This window comes from Amblyomma maculatum, chromosome 9, assembly GCF_055883805.1.
Source record: "Amblyomma maculatum isolate TAMU_Amacu chromosome 9, ASM5588380v1, whole genome shotgun sequence".
Taxonomy (NCBI): domain Eukaryota; kingdom Metazoa; phylum Arthropoda; class Arachnida; order Ixodida; family Ixodidae; genus Amblyomma; species Amblyomma maculatum.
In genome coordinates, this window is record NC_139352.1 from 35,204,173 (window position 1) to 35,229,008 (window position 24,836).

At 46.4% G+C, this 24,836-nt stretch overlaps 1 protein-coding gene across 5 annotated transcripts in view; it reads left to right on the forward strand.

The window, feature by feature from the left end:
• LOC146178826 (uncharacterized) overlaps positions 1 to 24,836 on the forward strand; it is a 76,274-nt gene that overhangs the window by 43,413 nt on the left and 8,025 nt on the right. For 2 of the 5 annotated variants that reach the window (XM_084578573.1, XM_084578572.1), the window contains exons 3-6: positions 9,572 to 9,642; positions 13,444 to 14,778; positions 20,870 to 20,966; positions 22,841 to 22,898. In XM_084578573.1, coding sequence (XP_084434699.1) covers positions 9,572 to 9,642; positions 13,444 to 14,778; positions 20,870 to 20,966; positions 22,841 to 22,851 — 1,514 coding nt within the window. In that variant the 3' untranslated portion in view covers positions 22,852 to 22,898. Of the gene's footprint in view, positions 1 to 5,254; positions 5,326 to 9,571; positions 9,643 to 13,443; positions 14,779 to 20,869; positions 20,967 to 22,840; positions 22,899 to 24,836 lie in introns of all 5 variants that reach the window. The other 3 variants (XR_014700659.1, XM_084578570.1, XM_084578571.1) reach the window with 2 other exon arrangements.

The window sequence follows — 24,836 nt, forward strand, 5'->3', positions numbered from 1 at the left end:
TTCGTATTGTAAAAGCGTCTAGCGCGGGCTGTGTTCGATGTGACAGAAAGACGCTCTCAGCGTGCAGGTTTTCGGCAGACAGGAGAGCGCGGAGGCAGAGAGAGAGAGGGGGGGGATCTCAAAGAGCAAAGCAGCCAGGGGTTTGTTGATGCTGCAGAGCTAGGTGGAATCGTCTCCTGTGACTTCGAGCGGCGCATGTGTGTGGGGTGTCGAGTTACCAAGCACAATGCGGTCACCGCAGCGCCGGCATGGTGCAATGGGCGTCGCTTCTTCCTCGCGTCATCTACAAGCATGCAGCTATAGGATTTCATCTACGAAGCTCGGCAGAGAGTCACTTATACACACCCCCTGAAAAGGGCATTGTCCCTGCCGGAATGCACATCTGCAGGAAATGCACGGCATTTTTCTGGCAACGGATGATTCAGCGCTGTAGCCGGTTACTGCCCTCAGGAGTCAGAACGGATGTGGTCGCAGTGGTGAAAAGGTTTTCGGTGCACAGAGAATGGTCATTCTGTTGTGAAAGGATCCACAACCTTTCTGCCTCCGCCGCGATTTCTGCAGAATCAACGACTTGGTGACACATGTGCATCTCCTACATATCGGATGCGCATCTCAGTCAAGAACCAACCCTGTTCTACGTCCAGAGCGATCCACTCTGCAAGTGAACGAGCATGAACCCTCCAGGAGACTCATTTATTGTGCCGGGCGGTTTCCTTGCCGTTGCAGACGGTTGGACGTAGACAACGATTATCAAGCTCCCTAACGTAGTGCATCTAATTGCGTACACCAAAGGAACAAATTCCGAATGCTTTGGCGTGCACGAAGGCGAGCCTTTAATTTTAAAAAAAGTACTGTGCGTTGTGCAAGAGTGTCAAGTGCATCATATGCTTCGAGCATCAAAAACGCACATACTACAGGTATGCATGCATCTAAAGGAAATATGCACGATGAAAAGTACCTACTGGAGTTTGCACCCAGCCTGTAGCGCACCAGTGATAGCTGCAATGAGGATTTCTTCGGTGCGTGATTGCTTTAGTTGCGCCGGGGCCTGAAGGCGATGTATTTTGTCGTTTCTTTTCTTTATGTGCGAAAGGGCTAGGTAGCTTAGATATCACAGGCCGCTGTGTGCGCTAGGCCATAATATTTAGCATGTTTTATCGTGACTGCCGCCTGACTAACAAGAAAAAAGATACTGTGTTTTAATGCACTGCCCTTCGCGAGCCTCATGACCACCTCAACCACTCGGCTCGCGAACGGCGGTGTATCACAACAAACGGCCATTTTTATTTATTTTATTTTTAGTCAGGCGGCAGTCGCGATAAAACATGCTAAATATTATGGTGTAACGCACACAGCCACCTGTGATATCTGCGTTACCCGGCCCCTTCGCACATTAAGAAAATAAACGACAAAATACATCGCCATCAGACGTGCCGAACAAATGCTCATTGTGGCTATCACTGGTGGGTTACAGGCTTGGTGCAAACTCCGGTAGATTCTTTTCATCATGCACATTTCCTTTAAGTGCATACATACCTGTAACGAAGTGTTTTTCGCACAGTCGAGAGTACGCAGTCGGTTGCTATGGTCGGCCATTCACATCTTGACGCTTGGTGGCCCTATTTCAAGCTTCACATCGTTGTTGGTCTCGGCTCGCCGAAGGAAACCTGAAAAACCGCGTCTTGCATCTCGGCACGCTTAGAGAGTGGCAATCGTACGCGGCAGATGTGGTTGGCATTGCTTTGCCAAGCCTGTGACGGTCACCGTCCCGCCCGGTGCCGCCAGCCCCCGTGCACTGGCGGCGCCGAGAAATGCCGTCGACGTCGTCCAATGTGTTTCCATCAGTCGCCGCTACAACTTCGCACATGCGCAGGAAACTCGCGCAAAAGGCGGATCTACGAGGGTCTCCGTTATCCTTTTTTACGGTGCAACGCAGTTGCAGTGCTGCTGCTTCACGAAACAGCCACAATTTACTGAGGGTGTTTTACGGCACAGCCGATGCGGTGAAGCGTAGTGTGGGAAGCGTTCGGTGTAGTACGAATGACCAATTCGCGAAGTTTCAGCGTACTGTAAACAGCACATGGATGCACGCAACCCACTCCATTTTAAACTAAAAACAGGGAAACGCTGAGTAGCATCCACAACACTGCGACTGGCCAAAGTGCGCTCTTGATCACAGCTGCGAGATAGCCTGAAGTTAAAGTGAAACCAAAACTGTGTGACTTCCTGGCCGCGGTGGCCACATTTTTGGATGGAGGCAAAAAGCAAATGCCCGTGTGCTGTGCAATGTGTGTGCACATTAAAGAACACCAGTTGGTTAAAATTTCCAGAGCCTTCCACTATGGCGTCTCTCATAGTCCGAGTCACTTTGGGATGTTAAACCCCATAACATCTAAACCAAAACTGGAACTGAGCTGCGTTTTGGAAATGGAGAACTTCTGGCTGTCGTGCCTGCCACAACTCGCACAAAGTTCATGGACTTCATTTTTTATGCAACTGAGGTTCAGTGAGGTACCTCGATGCGATCCTCTCCTAATTGACTGGAGCAAGTCTGTCTATTGTTCGAATTAATGACCGTCCGGCATCATACACTTACATAAGTGTTGGCTGGGAATGTGCTTCTAAATTAACGGAGGTCAAACTAATGAGATTTTACTGTATTTAGTTGGTCTTTCGCATAGAAATATAATTTCACATAAAGATTATACATAACATGAAAGAAAAGCTTGATGTGAACTTACTAAAAAACAAAACACGAACTAAAAAATGCATGCATGTCAAATTAGGAAATGACCAATGTAATTCAAGTTATGCAAAATATGCCACAATGCCTCTCCTTATTTGTGAAAATTTAGGATGCCTGCAAGTAAGTTTCTGTGGTGCTAATTCAATGCTATGTTGTTTTTTCCTTTGGTGTGAGAATTTTGCATGCCTATGTGCAATTAGTGTTTGGAAACAGTGGTCACTGTCCATTCCCTGCGGGGGTTGCAATTCTCAAATAATGATTCTCGTAACTATGTTAACAAAATGCATTCAAATCAAATTACCAAGGAAATGACATGTTGCATGGTGGAGCCTGTTGTGAAAATGTGCCGTGGTTCCATCATCATGATCACCACCAACCTGACTAACTTCTGTTACCCCTGTCCAGCGCCAGCTGTTTTGACAGTCAGGAAATTTTAGCAAGATTTTGATGTGACGGGAACTTCGGTGGATTTTGATGTGACGGATTTGCAGGATCTTGATGTGACGAGACGGGAGCATTTGAAAAAAGTAATGTGCAAAGCAGCAGGCAAAGTGACGCACAGCTTGGTTCAGACTACAGTGCACATTTCAGCTGCTTTGTAAAACTTGTTTGTACTAGGCGAGGGTCCATATATGGGCATAGCTGGGGTTACCTACTAGGGGTCCAGGGCAAAGTAGAGTAAGGAAATGGGTGACCGCAAAAGGTTGAATTCCTCAAAGAGCGCGAGGGATGTACTGAAACATTTCTGTTTATATCGGAGGAGGTGGACGGTGCTGACATCATGCTTGAGAAACCGATTGCTAAGCTGAATATCACATCTTTCGTAACCCCATGCATATGAGAAGTGCAAAAATATGCAAAATGTTACCATTTTGCTAAAAAGGAGGTGATAAAGAATTGCATAGTTATTGATTATTTAGCTTGCTGTCCCTCGCTAAGCAAGCATGAAGGTAACTGTTGAGTTGGAGAAGCCTTAGGCTTAAACCGTAACTGTAGTAATTACTTTGGAAGTGGCACTTGACTGTAGTTCATATCACACCAGCAGTTTCAGGGATAGAGAAATGTTCAAAATATTAGCAGTCCTCTACCCTCCCCACCACACTTCCCACGTCGCACCCTTTTGGGCCCCACCATTGTTGTTGGGGTGCTTGGCTGCTAATCCCAAGGGCACACGATCAAATCTTGGCCGTAGCAGCCGCGTAATGGGCTATGCCAGTGCATGGTAAAGAACTCCAGGTGGTCGAAATTTCTGGAGCCCTCCACTATGGCATCTGTCGTAGCCACAGCTGTTTTCTGACCTCAAACCTTAGAAACGAAACGTAAACCATGTTTTCTCTCGAGGCTTCCTTCTTCGAAAAGAAATCCTATATTTAAACCGCAACCACTGGTAAAAGCTGTGCCCAGGTGGATACAAGTCCTCTGCTACAAACTTTTGCTAGTCAGGGGATATTTCCCATTAGCTCTTTTTGACTTTGTTTTGTGACTGTAAAGTATCCTGTCTTTCATCTTCAAAACCTATGAGTGCAAAACAAAAAGGTCGAGCAATAGCTGTGGCCTGGCTAGATGCTGTTTTTTGAGCTAAAAGCACGGACGTTCAAAACTGACTTTACAGTTTCTCAAACCAAAAGAAATGCAACAGGTGTGCAGAAAGAGACCGTGCACAAAAAAAAAGGAGAGAGTGAGCATCTACGGTGTTTGTTGATGCCAGCTGCTGTTAAACTCGAGCTCCGGCTGCACTGCTGGATGGAGCTTTAATGTCTCGGGTGTCCCACGAGCGGAGCGGCATGAGTTGGGAGGGGTCAAATCCGTTCTGGCAGCAGGCATACCAGCGCCGACGCATCACCTCTTCCTCGCTTTCTCTGCAGGTTTGCTGGCTTATCAAGTGCGTGTTATTAGAGCCTAGTTTAACTTGACTCCATCCCACTTCCGTGACCTGCTCCTGTAACTATGGCAGAAGTCTGTACAAGATGCACACCCCCCTCCCCCCCTTTTGTCGCAAGGTGTCATCCACAAGGGGTCCCTTACACATCCATGGCTGAGAACCATTGCCACACAGCTTTCACAAAAACCTCTGAGCCAAAGAAAGTTGGCTAGGCAACTTTGTAAACCGATTGTATCCAATGTTGCACCAATGAGTCAGTGATTCATTCCGCCATCGGACAGCCATAAGTCTGCCTCATGTGGCAGAAGCCCATATGTGGCCCTTTTTTGGTCAATGACCCCTTTCCCAAGTGTTTGACCCCAGAAGAGCCGAGCACCAGGCCGGGGTAAATATTGTACCCATTGAAAACCAGTGGGTACCCAGCGGCACCGGGGTTCAAACCTAGTACCTCATACAAATTGTACAATCCATCACCTATCGTGATCAGGCTGCGTGTTGTGCCGTTCCGGGCACCACCTGCACGCAAAGTAGAATGCGAGAGCACTTGATGTCTTTTTCGTCCTTCTCGGCGGTTTCACAGGCTTGTTTGTGTTGTCGCACTATTTTATGTTGTGCGTTGGACAAAGACGGCGAGGCTTCGAGTTCAAGGGCCCACGCACATGGAGCTGCAGTCTCGGACCAAGTACATTTGATTACGGTAGGTGTACTACATGTTTACTATACTTGGGGAAAGCTTCCTGAGGCATTATGGAGCAAGGTACAAGCACATCTGCTGAGCACAAGTACATGCTCATTCAATTCTGAAACATGCATCTGTGAATGCGGGAGATGTGCACTTATATTGTGTTCCACATGACCACAGCAAAATGTCTGCTAGCATTCATCGTATTTTGCTATCTGCTTTTTTGTAGGCGAGTTTGTTTGCAAAGTTGATCGGTTTGGTTTATGGTTTTTTTCATGTCCCAAAGTGACTCAGGCTATGAGGGATGCCCTATTTGAAGGCCCGGAATAATCTTGACCCCAAGGTTCATTAGCATGGGCTGGTATTGCGCAGTACGCAAATTCGTTGCGTGTTCTTTCTATCAAATTGTGCAGTGTTTTGGTCACTGTTGGTATACAGGCCTGTTGTGTTTTGCCTTCATCGAAGTGTGCAGTGCCGGTCACTGCTGCTCCTGTGACATCGAGTGTGTTGTAGTAAGGGCATCTGAGCCGTTGGAGCACCTGTGGCTTCAAAGCAATCTGTACCAGCCGTGTCTTAAAACATGAAAGGCATCACAACCCATGTGCTGGGTCGTGATGTCTGGGCATGTTAAGGAACCCCAGGTATTCGAAATGAGCAGATACATCTACTCTGGCATCTGCCACGCTGAAGTCTGTACACCATATTCTCACTCGAGTCTAAACGTGACAGCCATGCAATGCTGCGGGCCAGGCCGTGCATCATTTGAAACAATTTTTTTTTCTTAGATTTGTACATGTGACAGCGTGCTTCTGACTTTCCGACTTGCAACAATAAACTGTAGCAATTAATAGAAAGCTGTATCATCTGCTTCGAAATTTAATAGCTATTTCCTGTTTTTCGTGCACAAATTATGTGTGTAGTCTGCAAATGCTTAAATGCTATGCGCACAAAGTTATTGCGCACGCCAGCTTTACGGGGTAACAGAGTTTGCAACTCCACACTAATTGTGATGTCAATATCTGATGTCATGCATTACATTAGATGTATTTCTTCATTACAAAGCTTTTGAGGCTCGGCTTGAAGGTGCTGCCTGGTTGCAGTGCTGTTTCTGTCGTAAATTTCTGTCGCGCTTCTTAACACAGCTGATGACGAAACTGACACATATGGCTGTCAAGCAAAAGTGCTGCAGCATGAGCTTCTAAAATTGGCTGCGGTTAAACTGAGTGTGAAACGATAGCTCCGGCTCTCTATGTATACTTGATATTGACGTCAGCGGTTATGTAGCACACCATGCAGCTGCTCATTCATTAAATACTTCCCACACCAGTTGACCTTTACTGACCTTGACCTTCATGTTTAGTGGGAACATAGCTACCCGAAGTGGGTTGTGGCTTAAGCTCAAACTTGACCTCGAAGCTTTTTGAAGGTCATCGGAAGCATATGGTAACCTTGGCTTCACCTTGCATACTGAAGCTATCTCTTCAAAAGCGTTTGCACCGAAGTGTCGTTTGCAAGCAGCAATCGAGGGCATGCCAGCACCATAATGGAACTGTAAAAAGACCACTTGTGTTTTGAAGATCACCTTGGCTCGGCGCTATTCAATCCATAGGGGGACAGTGCCATGTGATGATCTTACCCATTTATTTTCACATGTAACGCAGTACTAAGACAATTTTTTTAATTTGCTACCATTGTGAATAATATGGCCCACCTTATTCTCTACACATCCTGCGATTGTGCATGAGCTCACATTATATTTTTTGTATGTGGGGTACGGCTTGCTTCCTGAAATTATTGTACAAATCTTGACTGTTTTGTATGGTCTTAATCCTTAAGTAGCTTTGACACGCATCCTTTTTCTTTTTTTTTACCGCTGCATCATATTTGCATTTTGCAACATATACGTTGCACGGGGTTTTTTTTGGAGGCAATGGTTGTTTCTTCCTGCTGTGACACCGCTTCTGCATGCAAATGCATTTACCTGCTGCGCTTTGACGAGCACGTCTGCTTACTTTTATTTTTCCATAGTTTGTGCATGAGACAGTTAAGATTTGTGGGCAATACTACTCTACAAGTAGTGGGGCTGTAGGGCTCGTTTTCCCACTAACCAGCCATCACAGTGCATAAGCATGGTCATAATTAAGCTTCCTTAACATTATAAAAACTTTACGCTGTGAGCAGCTATAAGGGAGGGGCACATTGTGTTCTGGCCGCTTTACAAAATGACAGGGGCACTGGATCAGTCACATGAGGCCCTATCTGCAAGACCATAGAGCGATGCACACATTTCATCCAAGCTCACATCGGGAATAGGAGAGAATGTGAAAAATTGCAGGCATTATACATATTATATATTGTACTTCGCCTGACCGAAGAGCAACCATGCATGATTATATGCGGTTAGGCACGAACCCGGTCTGTCATCCCATCTTGCTGAGCTGTTGCCGCTGAACAGCGGCCCAAGCCTGGCTCAGGCCCACAGCTTCAAGCCTGGGCCCTACCCGTCATGCAAGGCTTGGAGTGGGCTGGGCTCATTCTCACAGTGGCACAGTAACTCTTATGCAAAAATAACTGGCCGACAAAGAAGCTCAGATTGCATTACCACTACAAGAGATAAGTTTGTTTTTTATGCACAATGAGAAGTGATAACGAGTTGCATTCGCCTGACCGACTTTTTGGACTGTGGCCTCGTAGATGCGCAGAAATTATATATATATATGGCCTCGTAGATGTGCAGAAATTATATATATATATATATATTCACAGGAACTCAAAAGTTCCAAGAGACAAACGAATAAGGTTGCATACACGCATATTAACTATACTTCGCGTTCCCTGAACATTACTGATCAGTCATATTTTTCAGCCCGAAGTGTCTTAATTATTAAAGTTTCATTGCTGCCAGTAAAAGTCTTCCTTTTCTTTAGAATGAACACAATTTGATGGATTGAATTCATGGCAGAACTGGTCATTTTTCAGAGACCAAAAGCAAAAGGCCATGCTTATATCGTGGTGTGTATGGGTGTAGTAATTTCACAACTTTCTTTATTTCAGCAGACGTTCATGCAAATTAGGAAACTGTTGAGTGAGAAAGGCATCATCAAAAGTGTTTTGGAGTAATTTAGCATACGAACACAAGGATTCGACCTCACTTAAGGCTGCAGCGCATTAGTGCCGTTCGCCCCTTGATCGATAACAAATACTACCTAGCTCGGCATACTTTTGTTGTTTCCCAGCCTCACACTCCTGCTCACAGTTTCTTCACTAATATCACCTTTTTTCTGTGCGGGGGGGGGGGGGGGGGGTGGCTGGTGGCTATCCCTGGGTTCTTCAGTTCCAACTTGTCATTGTCATTGATGGATTGAACAGTTGCAGTAAGGAAGCTCGCTTGGCACATTCAGTGCGAGAGCAGGCTCTTGGTCTTGATTTCATCTGCCTTCATTTCGTGCCTTTATTTCATATGTGTTACTGCTGTAACACTCTAAGTATTGTTCACTCTATAATGGATAAAAATCCGGACGTCGGCCTTCTATGTATGGGCCTGAGCCCGACCCAAGCCCACAACTTTAGGCCTGAGCCCGGGCGAAGCAGCTCATCCTTCGGCCCAGCCTGAGCCCATGCAGTGTTCGAATTGCTGCCCTTCCTCTCATTCTTCTCTGGCCACAATAAACTTGTGGAGACAGGTGCTGCCTCTTTTCTTGCGTAGCACTCCGCGGTGGCCCAGTGATTAGGGCCCTCGACTGCTGGGCCCAACTGAAAAGGGGGTTCAAACCTGACCGCGGCGGCTGCTTTTCGGTGTTGGGGAAAAGCGAGGCGCCCACACACTGTGCAACTTTAGCGCACGTTGGGGAACCTCAGGTGGTCAAAGTTACCAAAGCACTGCAGTTTTCCACTGCGGCGTTCTCATCATAGCCTGGGTCATAATGGAAGACACTGTTGATGTCTGCATAGCTGTGTCTCTGTGATGCCTGCTCTGAGTTGTTATTGGATGTCATAATATTGCTTTGCTTTGTCCTTTTGTCTCTGCCTATTTTCACGTTCATTTCATATCTCCTTATTTCACTTATTAAATTTCTGTAATACGTTTATTTTCTTCCAGTTTTCGTATCATTGAAACTGAATATTTTTGTAATAGTATTTGACCTTGACTCGTCAGTACCAGTGACCTTAAAAATATCTCTAAATGGGTTTAGAACAATATAAAAATTTCAGTAAGATCCTTTAGAGAAGTTTTTGAACTAATAACTTGAATCATGCACAGCCTTGAAATCTGCTGCAACCACTCCAAGTCCAGCTGTCACAGACATCGCACCATCGGCACAGAAGACCCAGGTACGCACATACCTCTGCACCCGATGTCTCTGGAACTACTGCGGTATTTTAATGCTTTATTTTGATGTTTGCCAGGCTCCCTTGCATAATTTATACAAGTATGAGATGCACTGCTAAATTTGTATGAATATCCTCAATGTGCTAATGTTCTATGTGTCGGCCAAAAGTGTTGTAAAAGATGCAAGTCATTCTAGAGTGCTATGTGTCATGTCTCTTGTAGTATTTATTCAGAGTAGTATCATCCGTACTGTTCAGCTAGAGATGCTTTTGCTAGTCCCCCCACATTTTGCAACTCTCAGTTCCCTTTGAATGAAAAAGGGTGTTGTTAATCATATGACATGAAGCAGAAAATTTTTTCTTCTGATGTTGCCACAGCATGTTGTTTTGCAAGCCTGGATTTAGGAAACGTAACAGCACATAGGCTTGCGACCACAAGACACGGGAGAGCGTGACGTGATGCAAGCGTCGCACTTGTGTCACGTCATGTTTTAGTGTGTCTGGTGGTTGCATAAACGTAACAGCGCAAAGTCTTGCAACCACAGGACACATGAGAGCGTGACGTCACACAGGAGAGTCACATGCTTGTGTCACGTCACGCTCCCGTGTGTTTGGTGGTTGTGTGCCTTTGCGCTGTTACATTTCCTAAGTCCAAGATGCACCAACTTGCTCAAAAAAAATGTTTCAATGCGAAGTTTTCGGCATCCCATTTAAGTCGCTGTTATGGCAAGAACGTATTTGTAAGTCAAAGTGTAGCACAGTAGGAAAGCGGGCATCCTGCAGCAGAGACAAGACATTTACCAAAGAGAATTTAAAATGGTAGAGCCAGTTAAGCTTAAGTTCAGGAATGAAGTTTTCACTATATGCCAATTAAGCTGTCTCTTGCTGGTCTGCTTACGGCAAGCAGTGGTCAAGAATGTCTTGAGGTATAGCACTGAAACCCCTTGCAGATAGTCTGCTTACCTTAATCAGAACAGCAATGCTGTTCAGCTGCTGCTATTCCAGGATGCATTTGAGGTATCAAACCCTTTTGGATCAGCGAAAAAGAAGCTTAGAGTCATAAGCATGTATTACAACATTGCTAATCTTTCATTGCATTCCTTTACAAAGGAAAAGTAAATCCAAGTGTGTGTGCATTTCACAGAAAAGGAAAGATTCCACAGCACTAACAAACTCACAAATAGACGCACATAAGACAGGTGCTGACTCAGAATTCTTTTTTGAAACAACAAAATGAAACTTGTTCAAAATGACAAAAAATGAAACATTTTCGACCATGTAAAAAAAAAACAAATGCTCCACACCGACCGTCGGAAGGTATGTATGTCACGTTAGGCCTTCCTTATCCAAGCAAAATTAAGATGGCTTTTCTACTAAATAGTGATACTGAGGTGTCACTGATGCATTCCGATCCCAGCCTTTTTATATAAGAGGCTTCAAGCAACTCATGGGTGAGAGTGTCCCTGCTCCTGCTTAAAATCCTAATTTCTGTGAACTTTGTTTCACACTTTGGCTTGAAATTGCACGATTGGCAGTGGGCGAGTAGATGTGAATTTGAACTGTTTGTCGGAAAACGCTTGTGCTCTGCAGCCCGATCATTCACACATCGGCCAGTTTGGCAGATGTGTGTGAATACATACCTTGCCCACGGTGTGGGAGCATTTGTTTGAGCATGGTCAAAAATGTTTCACTTGTCATTTTGAAGAGGAAGTTTCATTTTGTTGTCGTTTTGAAAAAAGTTGGAGTCTGCGCCTGTCCTCTGTGTGTCTAGTTGTGAGTTTGTATTTGTTAGCTCTGTGGAATCTTTCCTGTACAAAGGTTTTATAATGTTCACTTAGTGATAGCCTTACAGTAGAACCCTGCTATAGTAAGCTTCAGCATAGTAAAAACTCGAATATATTAAAGTAAAACTGAAGCCCTACTTCCTCTTTCATAAATGACTACATTTTCCCCCTTTATAAGAAAGACATTTTTGGCAAAAATCGGTTATAATAGAGTACGTCCAGCCACAGTGACAACTTCCCATAAAATGACATGGCCGCACACATGTTACCCAGGATTGTGAGGCAAATTTTTTTTTTTTCTAAAAAAAAATTAGCATCGACAGTTTTTTTTTTTTTTTTCAAGTGGCTTTACCACCAGGCCAAGCAGTAGTCAGGAGAAGCAGGCTTTACGTAGACTTTGGAACCGTGAGGGAAACCATATAGCGCATAGGAAAATCAAGTAAAACTTCCTACAAACATGTAAAGAAGGCGGTTTGGTCCATTCGGAAAGTAAAAGAGAGTAAAAGTGGAGCAAGAAATAGGGAAGGTACGAAGGAAAAAACGGGCCGAACATTCGCAGCACTGTGCAGCACAAAGAACGAGTCAGCGGTGGCAAGAAATGGAGGCGCGCCGTGTGCAGTTTTGCAGCGTATGACTACAGTGCGTGTTCCTCATCTAGTGCCTTTTAAAAAACAGAAGCAGCGGAGATGACCCCATGTTTGTGCAAGGCTTTTGTTTTCCCATGAAATCAAACTTGATTGTATTCGTAGCCATGTTGCCCTTATGCTTGAGAGGTACTTCCACAAGGTATGAACAAAAAATCTTGTAACTGAAAAAAGAAAATGGCATGAAGAGACGATAAGAGAGAGATGGAAGGTGTTATGGGAGATTTTTTTTTTTTTTTTTTCATTAAGCAACAAGTCGTGTTTCGTATTTAAGCAATTAATTACCAGACAGCATCTTCGGGACAATGTCATCACCAACAACTGATATAGTAAAGACCCTGATATAGTAAAGATTTTTGACAGTCCCAGTGACATTAGTATAAAAAGGTTCTACAAGCCAATTCTCGTGAAACTAGGTCATGATGCTGTGGTAGCTGTTGCCAGTGAACGTAAGGATCTTGAAGACAGCAGAATTTCAGAGGGATAGCGACAATTTTAAATGGGCCTTGGCTTCTATTTTGGGTGACAGTTTGGGAAGCCATGGAATTGATGGTTTCACGGGAAACATTTCTACGTCGATCTACTTCTGTTACTAGTGCGAAGTTAAGAAAGAGGACTTCGTTAACAACTCACATTCAATGGATGCACTGTGCTCACGGGATATGCATTGCATCCAAGTGAGCATGGCTGACCGGGGACACCATGATTGAACAGGAGTAAAATTCGACTAGTCTCGCAATGCCTTGCAGTCATACGTTTGCTAACTGACATCGTGCGATTCTCATGACATATTATTTATTAATTTATTTATTTATGTACAGTACCTACAGCGCCCTCACTGGGGCATTAAAGGAAAACAACATAAATAAAAACTGACATGTGGTATAGAAATGGCCCAAGAAAACCACTTTGTACTTCAGTCAGATATTGTAGGTGCCAAATTTGTGCATGCAGTTCATTCAGTATTTTAGTACTTGCCTTTGCCTAACATAGAGGGGTGCCAATTTTGAAGCTGGCTCTGTCATCTGGATTATGGACATGGTAGCTTAAGAGGAGCGAAGATTGCATGTTGTGTGTTAATTGAAAGAAGCATTTCATTTATTGGCACCCCTTGAACAATCAAGGAATGCCGCAGCAGAGGTCTTAAATTAGTTGCATTCACAAACGAGGATCGAGTGTGTAAGATGTGAACAGTTCTCGCATATGAGCGCATTGAATGTGTATGCTTATGCATCCATGTCGTAACTGTGACCCAGGATGTTGATTTTGTGTTCTACATGTGAGAAATTTGGCAATTTGGACATGATTTGTGTGCCTATGTGCAGAAAGCAAGTAAATAATTTTACATCACTGATATTTTTTGCTTCCTTTGGCAGAAAATGGAGTCAGTGGCATGGGTAATACGAAGACTCGTCCCTGAAATTCCCGAGGAAGAACTTGCTAGTGTAGTTCACTATTTAAAGTCGGAAGGTTATGAGCGTGGAAAAGACCTTGTTTACCTCGAAGCCGAAGATCTGAAACCACATCTGAAGCTGTTTTACATTCGGAAGCTTTTGAAGGGACTGAAGACCTACTCATTTCATGAGCCCTCTAATAGCATTAGCTCAAGTCTGGCGCAGGCAGAGGCATCAGCATCAGCTGTGCGGTCTGTCAGTCTGGCGCAGGCATCAACATCGGCTGTGCAGTCTGTCAGTCTGGCGCAGGCAGCGGCGTCAACATTGGCTGTGCGGTCTGTCGGTCTGCTGCAGGGAGATGCATCAACATCAGCTGTGCAGTTCGTCGGTCTGCCGCAAGAAGAGACATCAACATCGGCTGTGCATTCTGTTGTCTCAGTTAGGCCAAAAACCTCCCAGAATTGGCTGCAGGACTTCCAAATCAATTGGGCTGAATTTCCTGCTGAACTGTTGAGAGATTGTGAAAACAAAAGAAGGCCAAGTCCACGGATGAGGCGCCAGCTAGTAAAGATAATTGGGACATCAATAGCAAAGCACGATCCGTCACCTGGGATAGTAACAGTAAAACATATAACACGGTTGGTGACATGGAAATACCCGCAGTCGTTTGCAGACCTGACGTCAGCTGGGGATCTCATTGGCGACGGCACTGCCTCATTGTCTCGCCAATTGGCTACGTTCCTTGAGAACAGGCTACGACCCTACCGCAGTACCAAGCGAGAAAGCAACGATCTGTCGGAGGAAGTTCAGCTTCCAGCAAAGAGGTTCAGGGGTTCAATGGACTCATATGGCTGTGTTGCTTGGCAGCCCGACTGCCATCCAGAAACCTGGGAGAGCCTCGCTGAAAAAAGGTGCCTGCTTCTAGAGACCAGTCCATATTGCAAAGCTGAAATCTTGAAGCTCATGGCCGACACATACCCATTGCAGCGCAAGGATATTAATGAAAAGAAGCTAACCGCGAAGAACATGCGGGAGCTATGGCCATATCTCCTTGAGGAGTCACACTTTTTCAACCACTTGAGCACTCTAGTCGGTCTCCCTTTTTGTGAGACATTTGTCCTTGGACTGACACAGAAAGGGCGGAGAATTGTTGACTACATGTTTAAACTGTCAAAGAGTGGGATGCGCACATTGCTCGAGAAGGTGACATCTGCTATGGACGAAGAAGGACAGCCGGTTCCACGGCATTATTTTGTACTCGAACTACTGTGTGCCTTCTTCGGTGAGGACTACACCCAGGTGGTTTCTTTTCATTCGGTATGTTGTTTTGTTATTGCACCTTATATACATTGAACTTTCTCATTTGATAAGCATCATTTTACAACTTTCCGAGCCTAAGCAAAGTTAAATACACATTTGCAGTGTCATTAGATTTAAATAATTTTGTTTCTAGAAGTGAAGAATGGGAACTTTCATTTTTATTGAGCTTGGTATGGTTGCACTTAAAACAGTTGCAGTGTTAAAATAGAAAATTTTCAGCTCAAATCTATTACCTTCAAGTGTGCCCTGCCTAAGAGAGTTCAATATATTGTCGCGTAAACAGCGACCTTTACAGTTGCGTCCGAGGTCCAAGGCGTGGCAAAGGTTCTACGAACAGCGTCAGAGTTCAGGCTCGAGGTTAGCACACTTCTTCCTCTCACACTTCTGCGCTTCTTTGTCGTCAACGCATGCTACATTAGCCCCCCCGTGCGAAAAACATCGTCCCGATGCTATATTGAAAGAGGGACAGAGTAAAAGGGGCCGCTATCTGGCATGAAAAGGCTTCAAGCGGACCACGTGGACCACTTCAGAACGCTTGGGACGCCGGGGCTCTGGTTCCTCGTGCGGAACGACTTCATAGTCCAGTTCACTGACGCGTCGAAGAACACGGTAGGGGCCGAAATAACGGCGCAAGAGTTTTTCGCTAAGTCCGCGTCGTCGAATGGGGTACCAAACCCAGACAAGGTCACCTGGCAGATAGTCTGCAGTCCGCCGCCGCAGGTTGTAGCGTTGTGCATCTCGGCCTTGCTGCTGCTGTATTCGCACCCGTGCAAGTTGACGGGCCTCTTCGGCACGCTGTAGAAAAGAGGCGACATCATCATTTGGACCTTCGTCTATGTGGGGCAGCATGGCGTCGAGCGTGGTCGTCACTTGTCGGCCGTAAACTAGGCTGAATGGAGTCATGTTGGTAGTTTCCTGAACGGCGGTATTGTATGCAAATGTTACATACGGCAATACTTCGTCCCATGTCTTGTGATGGACGTCCACATACATTGACAACATATCGGCAATGGTCTTGTTCAAACGTTCTGTCAGGCCGTTTGTTTGCGGGTGGTATGCAGTCGTGCGACGATGATTGGTGCGACTAAGAACAAGGATATGCTGGATGAGCTCTGCAGAAAATGCAGCTCCTCTGTCAGTAATGAGTACTTCTGGTGCGCCATGTCTCAGGACAATTTGAAGAACGAAAAATTTCGCAACTTCAAAAGCGGTAGCACAAGGAAGAGCAGCGGTTTCTGCGTAGCGAGTCAGGTAGTCAGTAGCTACTATTATACACCTGTTCCCACAGGTGGAAGTAGGGAACGGTCCGAGCAAGTCCATCCCAATTAGCTGGAATGGTCTGGACGGTGGCGTAATGGGCTTTAAAAGACCGGCTGGCCTCAGAGGCGGAACCTTTCGATGTTGGCAGTCACGGCAACTTCGAACATAATGCGTTACATCGCTTGGCAAACGAGGCCAGTAATACCGTTCTTTAATTCTGGATATCGTCCGAGTGACTCCCAAGTGGCCGGATGTGGGTTCGTCGTGGCAGGCTTGAAAAATCTCATCCCTTAAGCTTGCTGGTACAACGAGGAGGTATTGGCGACTGTTGGCTGTAAAATTCTTCTTGACGAGAACGCCATCACGGAGACACAGAGAAGACAAAGTACGACGGAAAGGGCTAGGGACCATGCTGCCGGCACCTTGAAGAAAGTCGATTACCTGGCGAAGTTCGGGATCATTCCGTTGAGCATCGGCAAAATTGTCTGAACTAATTGCACTCAGAAATGCGTCGTCGTCACCTGAGGCGTCCGAAGCTGGTTGTACAGGAGCACGAGACAGGCAGTCAGCGTCTAAATGCTTACGACCTGACTTGTAGGTTACAGTGATGTCGTATTCTTGAAGTTGTAGGCTCCACCTGGCGAGACGTGCAGAAGGATCTTTAAGGCTTGTCAGCCAACAAAGCGCGTGATGGTCGGTCACCACTTTGAAGGGTCTGCCGTACAGGTATGGTCGAAACTTCGAAATAGACCACACGATGGCCAGGCATTCCTTTTCAGTGGCAGAGTAGTTTGTCTCAGCCCTAGACAAAGCCCGACTAGCGTAGGCGATCACACGTTGTTCACTGTTCCTTATCTGTACTAGGACAGCGCCCAAACCGACATTGCTTGCATCCGTGTGGAGTTCGGTGTCTGCGGTTTCATCGAAATGTGCTAGAACTGGAGGTGACTGCAGGCGACGTTGAAGCTCCTGAAATGCGTCCATTTGTTGGTCGCCCCATGTAAACGGTATATCAGCCTTAGTAAGAAGTGTAAGGGGGGCGGCTATTTTAGAAAAGTTTTTCACGAAACGTCGATAATATGCACATAGTCCAAGAAAGCGTCGCACCTCTTTCTGGTCCCGCGGCGTCGGAAAATTGGCGATGGCAACTGTTTTTTCAGGATCCGGCAGAACTCCCGCTTGGTTCACGACATGGCCCAAAAACTTCAGCTCTTCATAAGCAAAATGGCATTTTTCGGCTTTCAGAGTGAGGCCCGACGTTTGGATGGCGTCTAGTACTGCGTCTAGGCGACGGAGGTGCTCCTCGAAATTCGGGGCAAACACAATTACGTCGTCCAAGTATACAAGACATGTCGTCCACTTCAGATCTCCAAGAACGCTGTCCATGAGTCTCTGAAAGGTTGCGGGCGCGGAGCAAAGGCCGAAGGGCATGACTTGGAATTCGTACAGCCCGTCAGGTGTAATGAAAGCAGTCTTTTCGCGGTCCCTTTCATCGACCTCTATCTGCCAGTATCCAGACTTGAGATCCATGGAGGAGAAGTATCTTGTGTTGCACAGACGATCTAAGGCGTCATCTATTCTGGGCAAAGGGTAAACATCTTTTTTCGTAACGTTGTTCAGTCGGCGATAGTCTACGCAGAAACGAAGTGTGCCATGTTTTTTCTTCACAAGTACCACAGGTGCAGCCCAGGGGCTGCGGGAAGGGCGAATGACATCGTTATCGAGCATTTCCTTCACTTGGTCTCGGATGGCAGTACGTTCTTTAGGGGAAACTCGATAAGGCGACTGGCGGAGTGGTCGAACAGTTTCGTCTGTAATGACGCGGTGCTTTGCAAGGTGGGTTCGACCGACGCGTGATGATTTGGCAAATGCATTAGAGTAGCGACGGAGGAGGTGCCGTAGTTTCTCTCGATACTTTCGAGGTAAGGCCGGGTTTATATCGTACAGAGGTTCAGTGTTGTCGGAGGGTTCTGTTGCTGAAGCGCTGGTGAAATTGCATTCATAACTAGTGTCAGTTATGGCGTCGAGATATGCGACAGTTGTCCCTCTGTTCAGATGTTGATGTTCATTGCTGAAGTTCGTGAGAAGAACATCAACTTTGCCATTTTCAACAAAAACAACTGCCCTGGCAACGGCGATGCCTCTTTCAATAAGCAGTTTCTGTTTTGTCTCGACGACGCCTTCTGTATCTTGGATTGGGAGGGAACCCACGGAGACCATAATGCTTGAACGTGGGGGCACACTAACATGGTCATCAATAATGTGGAGTGCAGCGGGGAGCAGGCTGTTGGATTCGATAGCATTCTCAACTGAAAATCTCACGGACTTATTCTGCAGATCGATAATGGCGCCATTTTCGGTTAAAAAGTCCATACCGAGGATGACGTCACGGGAACACTGAGCCAATACGATGAACGTCGCCAGAAAAGTTTGCCCTTGTACAGTGATCCTCGACGTGCACACTCCCGTGGGCATAATTAGATGTCCGCCAGCTGTGCGTATTTGCGGGCCACCCCATGATGTTGTGACCTTTCTGAGAGCTTTGGCAAAGTGTGCACTTAGAATTGAATAATCAGCGCCAGTGTCGACTAGAGCAGTGACGTCTATGCCATCAACGGAGATCTGCAGGTCGGCAGTTTGTTGTGTCGGGCGGCGACAGCTTCGTGGGGTTCGGTCTCGACTTCGATGCTCTGAAGGAGTGGTGGGGCGACTGTCGGCGTCGTGGTTACGTTGAGGATCAGCGGAATTTCGTAGCGGCGTCGATTCTGCTGGTGGCCGTATGTAACGAACTGTAGTTTGCAGTGAAGAACTGTCGTGGGTCTGTGGAGGATCTTGAAATTTTCGCACTGTAGCAGCCGCACCTCCAGAGGCTGCTGCATCTAGTTTCCCCTATGGGGACTTTGGAGTTGCTCCTGGCGTCCAGGAGAGCTGTAACGGCGAGGCGACGGCGATCGGAGGCGGCTTGGGCCTGTGTTGGAACGCGAAATGTATTCTGCGATTTCGCGTGGCTGCTGACCAGGCAACGGACGACGGGCATCAAAAGAAAACCCACGGAGGCCGAGTTCCCTGTAGGGGCAGCGGCGACACAGGTGTCCAGCTTCGCCGCAATGGTAGCACAACGGTTGGTGATCGGGCGTTCGCCAGATATCGGTCCTTCGGCGGCGTACGCTCGGCCGTGAAGACACATGGGCGACCGGTGCGCGAGGCTCGTAGGATGCTGTCGAAGGCGGCAGGTAGCGGCTGGTGACCGCGGCGTAGCTCAGGGTCTGGGGCAGCGGTGTAGCTACGACGGGTTCAGGCGCGGCGACGGGTGCGGGCCCGGTGACGGGTGCGTGCACGGTGACGGGTGCGGGAACACCCAGCGCCTGTTGTACTTCCTCACGGATGATATCGGAAACTGTGGCAACCTGTGGCTGTGGAGGAATCCGCAGGTATTTGGCCACCTCTTCCCGGACTATCGCCCGGATCGTATCACGCAGCGATTCTGACGAAAACTGTCCGGCTTCACCTGCACTCGTGGCGTTCAGAGACACTGTAGTGCGCTGGTATTGCCGGGCGCGCATGTCAAGTGCCTTCTCGATGGTAGACGCCTCACTTATGAATTCGGCGACAGTTGTTGGTGGACTTCGCACCAGGCCTGCAAATAACTGCTCTTTAACACCTTGCATCAAAAAGCGCACTTTTTTCTCTTCCGACATGGTTGGGTCCGCGCGTCGAAAGAGTCGCTTCATCTCTTCGGCGTAGGCCGTAACAGTTTCATTCGGATGTTGTATACGGCTATTTAAAAGCAATTGCGCTTTTTCCTTGCGAAGCGTGTTGGTAAACATACGCAAGAATTCCGCCTTGAATGTATCCCACGTTCGGAGTCCGGCTTCTTGATTTTCGAACCATGTCCTCGCAGAATCCTCCAGTGCGAAGTAGACATGGCGAAGCTTCGAGTCAGCGTTCCAGGCGTTGAAGGCAGCCACCCGGTCGAACTGCTCCAGCCAGTCTTCAGCATCCTCATGTGGCAGGCCGTGGAAATGTGGTGGATCCCGCTGGTGGTTGAGCAGGACAGGAGTTGTCAATACCGGGGGATTCATAGCGCTGAGAGAAACGCTCCTTGTTGGTCTGTGGTCAGGGAGAGGACCACACTCGGGAGGCAGACCTTGCAGTCGGCGGCTGCTCTGGTGTACTGGGGTCTGCACCTTAGGGGTGCGTCCTGGGCTTGTAGGGGGCGTCCGGCTCATGAAAATCGTACCCGGCAGCTCCACCAGATGTCGCGTAAACAGCGACCTTTACAATATTATAGTTACAAATATGATACATACTCAAGTGCATAAAATTCACTAAATTACAACATGCTACTAAATAAGTGCAGAACTTGCAGGATATAAGTCTACTTGCTATAGAAAAAAATAAACCACTAGGGGAGCAAGTCTAATAAGCATCCAAATGAATCGGGGCAAACCAGCATAACGAAATGGTTGATTAGATCCCATTAATGTTGCAGTTTGCATAGTGATCTGCAATAAAAACAGGATTGCATTGCATTCCTGTCTTTCTGACGAACAACATAGAGGAATCAGTAGTTGAAAGTTGTCACCTAGTACAGTCAAATCTCGATATAACGAATCCCGTGGGACCGCAAAAAATTATTTGTTATTTTGAAATATTGTTGTAATGAAAAATCTGCGATTATAAGCCAGTGGTCAAACCTCGGTATGCACATAACGTACCTTGGCAGTGGGCACGTGTGTAGACAGGCAAAATCTCAAATGAAAATGTTGCACTAACTCCAAAGCTGATTTATTTGAAGAAATCAATTGTTTTCTTCTGCCGCGTGCAGCAAACACGACCGTGCACTACATTACACCACTACAGCACATACACCTTCCACTTTGCGGAACACCTCGTCGCATGCGTGATTGCACCAAGCAATGAAAGTACGTATTTGTCCATGTGCAAAACAACAAGAAAAAAACAATATAAGAGTTCGATATCACCTCATCTTCAATGCTCCCTGATGTTTGAAAATCTTGTCTCGGTCTTTCAAAATGATTGCGGTGGTTGATGGGGCAATGCTACCAGTCTGTAGAGACCGAATCGCTTTTTCCTTGCGTCGATTTCTTTCAGTGAAAGCGGCTGCGTTCATATCTGCTAGGCACTTCGCTGGCTGATATCATCGCTCTCGCACAAACTTCGCAATAAAATCATCCGTGGCATAAAAAAAAAAAAAAAAAAAACTTCCAGCACGCTCGAACGCACAAACTACTGACCCGCGTACGACACACAAGAAAAAAAAAACACAGGTGGCTAGGCCTGCTGGCTACTGCGTAATAAACTATAACTTCGTGGTTGCGCTAGGAGCTGGTACTAGATGTGCTGATGATGATAGCTACAGCTCACGGACCATACCCACAGAAGCAGCGGTTTCTGTTTCACACGAGAGGTGCAAGCTGTGGCGCTGTTAATTTTAGCTGAATTCGTCATACTGATGTTCCAAAATTATAGAAGAAATAAAATGCGTTCGTTATGAGGAAATATACGGTATTTTGAAATTCGTAATTCTGAAATAGTTTTACATTGAAAACAGCAAGTCTGCCGGACATTCTTAAAAAATTTGTTCATTTGAAAAATTCATTATTGTGGTGTTCATAGTAATGAGATTTCACTGTATGTCCCAGAGCAGGGATACTCAAACTGTGTTCTGCAGAAGCCAGGGGTTCTGCGAGTTCTCACTAGAGTGTCCCTTCACCCCTCCACCTCTCTTTCTGCTTGTTGCAATGTGCAGACCAGTCATAGTGTGTAGTATGGCGTACAAGGGGTCACTTGTTAGGGTTTGTGAACTGCTGTGCATGGCGACTGAAGGTATGAGCCACGCAGCTGGCTTAGTCAAGCCAAGATAGGAAAGCGTAGGTTTCTTATTGAGCATTTTTTTTTGGCCGCTTTGATGGCAGCGTTGGCACCGGGATGAAGTTCTGCTGCTGGCAAGCCCATTTGCGTCGTAATGCCAGCATGTGTCGTTATAAAGGTTGGAGCATGACTGAGAGGTGGGCATTTAATAAAAAGCTGATTGGCAAAAGCAAGCAAACAAACAAATGCTTACAAAATATGAACTAAACGACAGGTAAAACAAAGCTTGGTTCATTCGCAGGCAACATTAACATTGCCTAACTGACGGTAGTGGGTGGGAGGGGGGGGGGGGGGGGGTTGGCTAATGTTGATGGCTGTTGAGGGTTCTTTGAGGCAAAGAAGTTTTAGAAACCCTGTATTCATGGTATGCTGATTTTCACTTGAGAGCTTGGTGGAATATGGCGTGAGAGAACAGTAATAGGGCTGGATTTTACTATAGCACTGGCTTCTACTATTTTTGTTCTTTTTTCATTGTTCTTTTTCAACTTTGGGAAACAATTTAGAATAGTGACATCAAATAAAGAAACATTTGATACCTTGACACGTGTCTAAAAATTGCTATTCATTCTTCATCCAATTCATAATATGTTATCAGTAATGTCTCATACAAAGGTGCTATATTTGCTATTCATTTTTCACCCTCTTCAGAATGATTTGTTATCAGTAACATCCCATACAAACCTGTTATCTTTCTTTAGGCAGCTGCTGTTGTTATATCTCTACGCACAGTTTGTCACTGATATTGCTTTCATGCTGTGCTATATCTGAGATACAGGAACAGCTGTGATGGGCACTGCCTTAGGGCTCATTCAAGTTTGGCTCATTGCAAAGTTTTATTTCACATAACTGTCTCACTTTTTGTGTATTGCATACTTCTCAAGATTTTGTTCTTCGCTAATTTTAGGACACAGCTGAAGGGAGGCTTCAGGGACTGCCACCGACCCCACATCTGGCTATTATAGGTATGTAATAATGTCACATGTAACTTTTTCTCTGAGCATGCTTTGCGTGTAGTCAGGTACAGCTCAGCACATTTACAAATAACTGTAAAGGAACCTCTACAGTCAGTGGCTACAACCAAATTTTTGGATCGAAAGATTTCCAACGGATCAAATATCGACTCATATTGTCGACTTTGTTATCTGATGATGTTGCATTACCCGAAAATGGCACCAGCTCTTCACTAGTGGGCTTTGACTCTGAGTCAGGGTACTTTTATTTCACGAAAACGCATCCCTGAAGGTGCACCGCATGTCCAACATGTATACCCGGCTTCTACAGAAAGTTTGCAGCAGATTTGGTTTGGTGCCTGACAAAAACCAGCAACTTGCGACCTACGAAAGACGGCCATTCTCTCCGAAAGAGTTAACCCCGCACACACTGCGTCGTCTTCATCAGGCCAGCCCAGGCACTTCTTTCACTTGCTGAATGCCAGCATGGTACACCAGATAACATTGCCCCCTCCTGCGAAAACACAGTCCTGGTGCATTCTAGGTGCATGATGCATAGTGTGGATGATACAGCTTGAGGTGTGTCACATGCACAATTTTGGAGGCTAGTGGTGCAAAAGATTTCATGTTCAGAAGTGCTTTCATATGTGACATCGGTGGCTCAGAGCAAGGTGCGGTAAGGGCCTGTGTAGCGTGGGAGTTTTTCACACAAGCCCACCCGGCGGGATGGGAGCCAAAGCAGGTCGAGAGAGCCGGGAGCGTAGTGCACATCGTCGGGACGACCATTCTAACGGCATTGCTGGGAGCCTTGGGAGGCAAAGAGCATGTCGCGAGCAATGTGGTGAGCACCATTAGTGCGGGCGATGGCATCACATGCGTAAGCACTGGCGGTGGCGTCAATAGCTGGTAGTGGTGTATTGAAGGGAAGTAATAGCTGTCGGCAAAACAGCAGATAAAAGGGAGAGCAGCCAGCGGTATTATGACAAGAAGAGTTGCAGGCGAATGTTACAAATGGTAGATTAATGTCCCAATCCCAGTGGTTGTCAGAGACATACATTGACAACATGTCTGTGAGCGTACGGTTGAGGCACTCTGTGAAGCCGCTGGTCTGAGAATGATAGGCAGTGGTGAATCTGTGGCAGAGGGTGCACAGATGAAGTTCGTCAACCATTGTGGAGAGGAAGCAGCGATCACGGTGCGTGAATAGCTTATGAGGGGCACCATGATGGATTAGCATGTCGTGGATAAGGAAATCAAACGTGTGTAGCGCAGCTAGTTGGCATGGCACAGATAATGGCGTAACACATAGCATAATCGGTCATGGCGACAATCTATTTGTTGCCCGAGATAGATATTGGGAAGGGCCCAAGCAAGCCAACGCCAACATGGAAAAACGGGTCAGTCGGGATGGAGATGGGCAGCAGCTGTCCAGATGGAAATATGGATGGTTTTTTCCAGTGCTGGTACAGCTCACATGCAACCACGTAATGCTGGATGGAGCGATAGAAACCCGGCCAGGGGAAACGTCAGTACATGCTGTAATATGTACGGGACATGCCAGAATGTTCAGCCATGAGATCATCATGAAATTGCTCAAGGATGGTGAAGCGCAGATGTTTGGGAATGACGAGCAAGAGGTCAGCGCCATCAGGTCGCATATAGCGGCAGTATAGTGCATTCCTTTGGAGGATGAACATGACGAAGGTAGGATGGGAGTGGCCGATAGTGAGACGGTTGATGATAGACCGTAGCACAGAATCCAAGCACTGTGTGTAAGCAGTGTGGGGAAAGGCGGATAAAGGCAGGACGCATGCATCGTCACAGTCCGTAGAGCTAGAAGGGTCGGCAGGGTGGCGGGACAAGCAGTCTGCATCTTGATGAAGCCGACCAGACTTGTAAGCGAGGAAAAAGGTGAATTTTTGTAAAAGATAGTCTAGTTTAGTTTTGATT